We start from the raw sequence: 10,322 nt of genomic DNA, 5'->3' as shown, positions 1-10,322 counted from the left end.
TTTTTTTAGAATGTATCGTTTGCATAACAAATGCCATATTTAAGTTACTCTAATGTTTATATAAATATTTGCAATTTTTTTTTCTCCAAATTATGATTGGAATTGAATTTAAATAAAATAATCAATTCAACGAAATTTTATAATTTGATTGGTTAAAGAGTCTACAAACTAACAATGAGTTTGATCTTAACATTATTATGACTGTAATTGTAACGGTAAACAATTAAATTTTATTTACATTTTCAAATATGTAAACAAAGTATAAATAAAACTTCAGAAAAACTTAAACACGTGAATTAAAACTTATTTTATGATATTTATATGCTAGATGCATCATTATTTTAATTTATCAAAGTATTTAATTTCGTATCATTCATATATTTATTTTTTTACTGTGTATTTTTTGTGCAGTTATTCTTACAATGTTTACATTTAAATTATGAACATATTGTTTGATCTTTACAAAAATGTATTGGATAAATAAACACACATTTAAGGGTAGTTAAAAAAACAAATTTTCTTACACCCTTCAGAATTCCTTTTCAATGACAAATAATGGCTAAATTTTAAAATACTATGATGCGATCATAAAGAGTTAAAGGAGTTTTTGCGTCCACACCACAAGCTGAATGCATGTACCATATGTTCATCAAATAGATTTTTTAGTAGTAGTAAAAAAAATCTGAAATTGAAGTAGCTAAATCTTAAATCATACTAAACGGGGATATTTCCTCCATATCGTGATCTGTCGCGCCAACTACTATCGCGAAGGTGCCAAATAGATTTTAAACTTGCAAATTTTTTTTTAAAAAAAAAAGCACGTAAATGTTTACCCGGGAGTAGCTGCAAATTTTTAACTTGTAATCTTCTAAGGAGAGAAAAAAATGTAATATTAAATAAATTAATATTAATAATGAAATAGAGTTTTTAATATTTATCAGTTATATCTGTATCGTTACTACCTTCCCTAGTGCGCCCAAATTAAAAAAAAAAAAAAAAGGTTTTGGTGCACCAAAAATGTTTTTTTTTTGTTTGTTTTTTAAAAGAAAAGTTTAATTATATGTATGGAGGTGACTCTGTGAGTTATTACCTTCAAGTCAGTTCCCTTCTGTGATTTTTTAAAATTTCTTGCATACCACTGTCCTGTTATTGCCAAAATTTAGAAAAGATACCAGTACAAAATGAAATGTTAATAAATTTTTTCACGTTTTTTTTAAAGAAGATATTACTGTTTATTTATTTATTTTTTTGTTGTTGTTGCAAAAATCCTACTAATTCTAGTTTTAAAGCATATTTGTCAATATCAAATTTTATTTTAACATTGTTAATTTATTATATTAAATATATATTTTATTGTAAATATATTTCTGGATTTTAATGTGTATAATTCAAATTTTCGTCATTATTAAAATAATAATTATCATATCGCATGGAAAAAACAAGCTGTCTAAAGATAAAATCAGATTCTTTTTGTGTAAACGTGTTTTTTTTTTTTTAGTAGATGATTAAGTAATTCCAAATCAAAAAAATTATTAACCTACAGTCAAGGAAAGGTATAAAGCAAAACAATTTATTTTATTATTTCAAAAAATTCTTTAAAAAAATAACCTTGATTCTAATTTTATGAATTGTTTATTTTACACATGTTTTTCAGTAGTTAATAATAATACATACATTTCTCTTCTTTTTGTATCAAATTTAAATCATGTTTTTGACTGAATGAGTTACTATGAGAATTTTATGTTGAAATGTATTGTTATGCTACTTTTAATAGGATTTCTATTATAATTGTATTTATAAAATTTAACTAACTATAAACTGTTGAAGTTCGCAGTGGCCTCTTAAAAGTTTTTTCTTTTCCTTTTTTTTTTTTTTTTTTTTTTTTTTTTTTTTTTTTTTTTTTTTTTTNTTTTTTTTTTTTTTTTTTAGTCTTTTTCTGAAAAGATTATTGTGCATGGTTAATTTAAAGTTTCTAAGTTAAGTTTTCAAAACATTTTTTTTCTTGATATTTTAGCTAATAGAATAGAAATTTTATATAGTGATAATGCTTAAAAATGATATTTTAAAACTTTTTTGCTGGCTCAATTGCCTTTAAATAGTTAAGCATTGTGCATATTATATTTATTTCATAATTACATATCTTCAAAAGAAATTAAAGCTTATTATTTAAAATCAAGATTCCGCATTTTAAAACAGTTTTAATAGTTTAAAAGGATCTCAAATTCTGCATTTAAAATAAATCTGAACTTGAATAATGTTAAATTTTTAAATTTAATAATTAATACTAAATCATTTTTAAGCAATACTGGACTATTATTTGGTACTGTTCCATTTTTCAAGACGATGTCAATATTTGAAAATAGATGATAAAGATAGATGAAAAACCTATAATCACAGTACCAGTAATACATATTACCGCAATCAATTAAGCATCACTGGCATCATTAATAGCTTGATGATTTTTTATGATTCTTTGAAGTGGAGTAGTACCCAATGTATTTTTTAATAATTGTTTCTTTCTTCTATTGATACATTTGAATGTTATTTTAATATCTTTAGCTTAATTTATCCTCCAAACTAATAATTACCATGCTAACTTTGTCAAATGAAGTAAAAAAATATGTGTAGTGAATTTAATGATTTGTGATATTCTATATCTCTTGTTAAATATACTACCTTAAGTGTTCTGGCCCAACTTTCTGGGAATTGTTATCCAATTATTTGTGAAAGCATGAAAATAATATTCACTGTTCTAATTTGACATTTCAGATGAGTACCTATGCTTTGAAGCCTCCTAAACTTCGAAGGTATCACATATTGGAAAGTATTAGTTCAAAGACATTCATTCCTCGAGAATATCAGGTTAATTTCAATTAGTTACTTTTATTAATTATCTATGCCAGTATTTGTTGTATTGAAAAATTGGTAATAACATAAAATTTATTTTATATTTATGCACATGCATTAAACTATCCTTATACTTTGTGTCGCTCTACCTTCATTTAATAGGGATCAGAGGTGTTTTACTTTTTTTTTTATGGTACCATTAAATGAAATAATGGTTCAAATAATGCAATTCGGAATCAAATGATTAAATTTTGTCCCCGATATTGGAATGAATGGTTCAGTGTGGATGTTCTAAAATGAAATTACATCTCAAGAAATAGCAAACAAGACTTTATGCATCGGTCATTTTATTGCAACGGTTGCTGTAATAGGGGTCATGCTAAAGAGCATAGACTATATGTACAGTGTGCAAAAAAATTAGCGGACTATCCTAAATAGCTTTAGATCTAATGATTGGATCTTCACATTTTAAGTCTCAATCTTAATGGTTCAAGAGGGTGACCTCAAATATGCTAATTAATTTGTGCAAACAGTATTTTAAGTTATGATATTGTACACAAAAATGTACTTTTTTTGAATAAACATACCATTTTTTAACGTATTCGGACTGACTTCCAAAATCTAGAGAGTATCCACTATCTGGAAATTATGATCCCAATAGTTTGGCAGGAGAATGGCCTGAAGCTTATAGCTTGTATAATTAATTTTATTTTTTACATATTTCACCATATCTCGAGAACTTTTTAAGCGAATTGAAAAATGCTTGCATATAATTATAAACCCCATTTATCCAAAGACAATTCCATGCAAAAAATAACTTTTAGTAAATATTTATCACTTTTTATTATTTTATTTAATAATACTTAGAAAAGTTTTGAGTCATAAAGTATACAATTTTTGCACCACTTTAAAGAATGTCATTTTATATGGCAAAATATAAAATTTGAACGAAATCATTCAAATAGTTTCTGAGATATCGAATTTTAGAAAGTCGTAATTATAAAATTCGACCTCAAGTACACCCCCTTGGTATAACTTGAATGAAAATGTGCATGATTATTAAAACAGAATCACATACCCGTCACATTTATTCCAGTGAAGTTTTGAAATCATATTGGGAAGAATCAAAACATGAAAGATGACACTGTATGTTACGATAAGTGAAGTTGTCACAGCAGTCTTATGCTTCATGTTAAACAGTTTAAAATAATGATTGTGAAATCAAATGTGCCTACTTTTTTTCTGTAATATTAATACTTGTTCAGTTGCTGAGTTAACAGATTGGAATAAAAATAACTTTATGTTAAAAATTTTATTTATTTTTTCAAATTTTATCTGGTTTTACTACTATTAAATACCTCAAAAATTTATATCAGATATTTTAAAATCTATGTTTTTACAATTTAGGTAAAATTTAAGGTTGGTGCAGTGAAACTGATTCCTGCTATTGTGCTTTTAAACATCAATCCAATCAAACAAACAAAAATACTTTATTCAATCAACTTTATTCAATCTAATCAAACTTATCTATATGCTTTAACACTTAAGAGAGTATTTATTTAATTTTCATTTTAATAAGTTTTAATTATGTTTAGAATGTTTTCATTGAAACTAATGTTAGAGGGAAAATTATATTAATCTAATTCTACCAAAAATAATAGACTAACATCTACATGTCATTGTATTTTTCTAATGTGTTGGAAATTTGTCATTTACAATAGGTTGAGCTATTAGATTCTGCAAGAAAAAAGAACACAATAATATGCCTTGGTACAGGTACTGGGAAAACATTTATTGCTGTTATGCTGATAAAGGAATTTTCGCATTTGGTTCGAGATTCTTTATCAAATGGAGGGAAAAGAACTATTTTCCTGGCCCCAACAGGTTCGATTGCAGTTTTATTTTTCTAATCTTATTAATTCAGTACTTTTCTTAAGTATTAAAATTTTTTGTTACTAATAACTTCCTTAAATTATATACTTTCTAAATTTAAATTTGTAAATTGGATATAAATTTACGCATTATGAAAACTATCCTTGAAATAGTTTTTTGACTTTCTTTTATATTTCCTATGGATTGGATCTTTTTTGTTAATTATATGTAAGGAATTTAGAAAATTATATTGAGAATGTTTTTTCTGGAAATTTGAAATAATAATTAGTATAGCTAATATGTAAATTAAGACAGATAATTCAATTCAATTTATTTGTTAAAAAAATATAGCTGATCCTTTTTTGCAGCATGTCATAATTTTCTAAAAAAAAAAAAATTCAATAAACAGTCAACTTTCATTTTGTCCTCTTAACACCCTGAACTAAAGCGTCTTATTAGTCAATAAAGTCTGATATAGTGTTAGCGGACTAATTTTTAGGTAATCAATATAAGATTATTGAAAATGCATTATATATGCATTCTTTGTATGATTGTTATTATTTTTTTTTATGTTATGGGTATTTTTTAAAGAAAAAATATATGTTGCTTTTCAAACAATTACAGAATTCCATTGAAAAATTTTATTTTTAATTTAAATTTCATTTTTTATTTTCTCTTTCTTTAGTCCCACTGGTCATACAGCAAGCCAAATTTGTCAGAGACTGTACTGACTTAAGAGTTGGGCAGTATTTTGGACTAGACCTTGAAAAGTGGCCCAAAGAAAAATGGCTTAAAGAAGTTGAAACTCATCAAGTTCTAGCAATGACTCCTGACCTTTTCTGCGTTATTCTTTATCATGGCTTTTTACCACTTTCATCAGTTAATTTAATTATATTTGATGAATGTCATAATGCTGTGAGAAATCATCCATACTGTAAAATTATGAATTATTTTGATGTATGCGAGGCTGGGAAAGAACCACGAATTTTGGGAATGAGTGCCTCTTTAATAAATAACAAATGTAGACCATCAGCTATAGATCAACAAATAAAACAACTTGAAGCAGTATTAAAATCGCATGTAGAGACAGCTACCGAATTGACTTCACTAAGTAAATATGGATCAAAACCTAAAGAATTCATTGTTCTGTATAATTCATACTCTGATGATGATCCTATTTTAACCACTGTGATAAGCAAAATTAAAGCTGCCCTAGAGTTTTTAAATTTCGTAAATGTTCCGTATGATGAAGATGATCCATACCCCCATCCTTGCCACCAACCTAAACGGTACTTAGTGGAACTTTCATATGTAATTTCGTCACTTGGTCTTTGGTGCAGTTTAAGAGCCATTAAATTATTTCTTGAAGAAATCGATATGTTTTTGGATTCATCACATTGGAGTTATTTACCAGCACATAAAGTTTATATTGTTCTTACTAGGACTGTTTTAGTAATGGCGGAAAAAGAAATTCATTCTCTTCTAGGCAAAAACAATATTTTGTCAAATTTGGTTGAAAGGATTCCGCCTAAAATGAAAAGATTATTAGAGGTTTTAAAACCATATAAGCCTGAACCTGTGACACCTTGTAATGCTGAGTTAATTAATGGCACTTGCATTAACAATTCATGTGATACTGAAGCACAAAACTCTAGTATCAACAATCAGAATGGACAGGCACTTCAAAACAACCAAAAAACTAGTGACACTCATAGTGAGCTGGAAGCTAACAAGTGCAATACTTATAAGAGAAAATATAAATCAAACAATTTTTCTGATGATAGTAAAGTGTTATGTTGTTTAATCTTTGTAAGACAGCGCATAGCAGCTTATCTCTTAAGTGAATGGCTTGCAAAAGTAAAGGAAAATGATCCTGACTTTAGTTTTTTATCACCGAGTTATATTATAGGCCATGGAAAAAACACGAGTGGTTTAAAAAATGCTGCTATGAAATTTCAAAAACAAGAGGAAGTGCTGCAAAAATTCAGGACTAAATTATATAATATTGTGGTTGCTACGTCTGTTATAGAAGAAGGGATGGACATTCCAAAATGTAACCTTGTTATCCGTTTTGATAGGCCTGAAAACTTTCGTGCTTATGTGCAGTCTAAAGGAAGAGCTAGAGTTAATGATTCTCATTATATCATGATGGTTAAATCTCCCGAAAAAGAAACATTTGAAGAAATTATATCTGATTATAAAACTGTAGAAGAGGTAGGGTGGTTTTTTATATTTTCATATAATACATTAGCACAAAATTTATTTTATTCATTAGTATATAACCATCTCTATACAGTGCTCCCCGCATATTAAAAATATGTTGATAGCATTTGATTTTATAAACAGTAATACCTATACTTCAGAGAGAGAAAATTTCAAATTTAAACTTTGCAAATACATTGAAGGTTAAATTCATATTTATATTACGCAATTCTATTAAACATCAACTACAAGTTGTATTTAACGGAAAGATTTTTAAATCCTAGAAATGCTTGATTAACAATATTTGAAGTTAAAGATTCAACATGGTTTAAAAGTTTTTCTAACTTTCAATATTTATTTTGTTGACCTCAAATATGGTAATTAATAAGTACTGATAATATTTTTAAGTTACAAAATCACACACAATGACATACTTTCTCTGAATAAACATACAGTAAGATCTCGATTATCCGAGCTAATTGGGACCGCTAGTACCTCGGATATCGGAAATCTCGGTTAATAGGAACCATGTATAAAAACCTTCCGTGCTCACAAATTTAACTACTTTTAAAGTAAAAAACAATAGAACGTTTTTTAAATGATAAAAATAAACATAGATGAACTTATGTTTCACAGCTAAAAAGACTTAAAAAGGAAATCATCTCTAGTAGTAAATTTTAAAAAGTAAAATGACTTTTTTTTAATATAGTTGAATATTGAAAGACGCATTTTCAAAAATAACACAAATCTCAGAAAATATTGTATTTTTAAAATTTACATGATTAAACTTACAAGTCACATGACTACTGTTAACAAAGCATTCATGGATGTTGTCTTCTCAGGGTGTAATATTTCATGGAAGTTGAGTACTTTTGTGGGGAATAAGTGCCTGTAACACAGACAACGAACTAATATGTGTATAATTTCTTCCAAGCTCATTTTGGAGAGGAGAACAGAAACCTCGGTTAATCGAGGTTCTACTGTAATTATTTTTTAATAGTTTGAATTTATGACCCCCAAAATATAGGGCATAACTGCAATCTGGGAAATATGGTCTCAATAGTTTGGCCAGGAGAGCACTCTAAAGTTTGGACCCCTTAATGTTAATTTACTTTTTGCATGTCTCGCTATATCTCAAGAATTTTTTAAGCCAATAAAAAAAATTTCTGTTCAATTATAAAATTCAGTTATCCAAAGATAATTCCTTGCAAAAAATAACTTTTAGTAAATATTTACTATTTTATTTAGGAATGGTAAAGAAAATTTGAATTGTAAAGTATAAGATTGTTTGCACCATTTTAAAGAATACAATTTTACATGGTAAAATACAAAACTTGAGCGAAATCAGTCGAATAGTTCCCGAGAAAATTTTAAATATGCAATTTTCTCAAAATTCGATTTTTCAGGAGCTATGCTACCAATTTTGCTCAAATTTCGCATTTTGCCTTGTAAAATTACATTCTTTCAAAAGATGCAAAAAATTGCAAATCTTACAATTCAAAATTTTTTCGTCCATTCTTAAATAAAATAGTAAAAAATAATAAATGCTTACTAAAAGTTTTTTTTTCTTCATAAAATTAACTTTAGGTAAACAAATTTTATAATTGAGTATAAAAAGTTTTCAATTTGCTTAAAAAGTTCTCAAGATATGACGCAATACGCAAAAAGTAAAATTAACATTGAGGGGTCCAAACTGCTTTTCCTGACCAAACTATTGGGACCATATTTCCCAGATTATGACTGTTCCCTATATTTTGGGGGTCAGAGAAAGTACGCTTTGTGTCTGATTTCATAACTTAAAATATCGTCTACACTAATTAATTAGCATATTTGAAGCCACCTCTTCAAGCCATTAAGACTGAGTCCTAAAGCGTGACGATCCAATCAATAGATCCAAAGTTATTCAGGGTAGTCCTTTGTTTTGTGCATTGTACATTTGTACAACTGTGTAAATAAATTTTTTTTAATGATTAATAGAATACAAAATTTATGAAAATGATTTTTCATTTGTTATATTTATTATCTCTCCTGTATTTAAATTTTAAATATACTTATAATTCAACTTCATTTTAAATATACTTATAAGTAATTAATTCAGTAATTAAATCAATTTTTGAAATCATTTATTAGTAATAGTAATTAGTATTAAGCTAATCATATCCATTTTAGTATTTTAAAATACTATTGAATCACTGTTTCATATTTTAGTTGCTATTGATGAAATGTCATAAAGCTGACCAAGACATGGAAGAAACAGTGTTAGAAAATTCTATTGATAACCTAATTGAACCATACATGCCAGTAAAGCAAGATGGTTACCCTCGTGTTACACTCTCAACTGCTATTGCTCTTGTAAATAGGTTAGTACTGTTACATAGTTATTTGTATATGCATTACTAAGAATTTATATATTTTTTACTCCTCTTTAGATAAAATTATAAGACCTCTTTAGACACAAAGATAAAATTTGTGTTGCATAAAAGTATTATCTAATAAAGAAGATATAAAACGCTAGAATAAATATATCTAATGAAGAAGGCATAAAATGCTGTAATAGAAATATAATCAAATAAAAGAGATATAAAGTGCATCAAAATTCTATTGATGACCTGATTAAACCATACATGCCAGTAAAGCAAGATGGTCCCCTATTTTTACTACTTTTGTAAATTATTTAGTGCTATAGCATTTTTCTTTATCTATGCATATCTAAGTATTGTTATTATTTTTATATTTTGTTATCTATTAGAGAAAGAATAATTTTATTGTTAAATTAAAACTATGTTAAATGATATAAAGAAAAACTAATTATTTTTCTATCTGATGATATTTTCCTAGAAAATGTTTGTAAGGGTATAATAGCTTTTCATTGTTAATAAATTTTAACTATTAACTTATTTAAATGTACGGGACCACAATTATTAAGGTATGTAAAAAACAAACTGTTATACTGTTAAAAATTATAAAAACTTAACCTTTAACCCATTGACGGTTCTGCACGTAAAAAGTCGCATTTTAACCTGCAGTCTTCTCTGCATAGCAAAACCGGTTTTCCCATGTTAACTGATAGGGGAACTGTGTGTAGCGGAGAAACATTCTCCCAATTTTGCCCATTTCCTTAACCGCCAGTGGGTTAAATGTAGGGCATTTTAAGGAATATTTTTTATTTACCCACTCTTATTGTCTTCATTTTCGGAAGGAAAATGTTAAGCCACTGATGGTTCTGCTCATAGAAAGTCATCTGTTGTGATGGTTCTTATTTTATTCCCCCAAATAGTCATGCAGGTAAAAAATCTCACTTCATTTTCAACCTACAAATGGTTCTACACTTAGAAAAAGCCTCTTATTTCTTCGCACCAAACAACCACTTACCTTGAATTCAATGGGTGAAAAACAATCCA

At 27.1% G+C, this 10,322-nt stretch overlaps 1 protein-coding gene across 2 annotated transcripts in view; it reads left to right on the top strand.

Annotated features, from left to right (window-relative positions):
- Window positions 1–15: 15 nt before the first annotated feature.
- The window catches only part of LOC107456532 (Endoribonuclease Dcr-1), a 31,254-nt gene continuing 20,947 nt past the window's right edge, over window positions 16–10,322 (top strand). Inside the window, exons 1-5 of one of the 2 annotated variants that reach the window (XM_043039253.2) lie at window positions 16–215; window positions 2,770–2,862; window positions 4,569–4,731; window positions 5,405–6,933; window positions 9,130–9,281. In XM_043039253.2, the coding sequence (XP_042895187.1) occupies window positions 198–215; window positions 2,770–2,862; window positions 4,569–4,731; window positions 5,405–6,933; window positions 9,130–9,281 (1,955 nt within the window). In that variant the 5' untranslated portion in view covers window positions 16–197. Of the gene's footprint in view, window positions 355–2,769; window positions 2,863–4,568; window positions 4,732–5,404; window positions 6,934–9,129; window positions 9,282–10,322 lie in introns of both variants that reach the window. The other variant, XM_043039255.2, reaches the window with a different exon arrangement.

This window comes from Parasteatoda tepidariorum, chromosome 4 (assembly GCF_043381705.1).
Source record: "Parasteatoda tepidariorum isolate YZ-2023 chromosome 4, CAS_Ptep_4.0, whole genome shotgun sequence".
Classification (NCBI taxonomy): domain Eukaryota; kingdom Metazoa; phylum Arthropoda; class Arachnida; order Araneae; family Theridiidae; genus Parasteatoda; species Parasteatoda tepidariorum.
The sequence above is the reverse complement of the archived record's forward strand: the minus strand, read 5'-3'. Positions and strand labels throughout refer to the sequence as shown.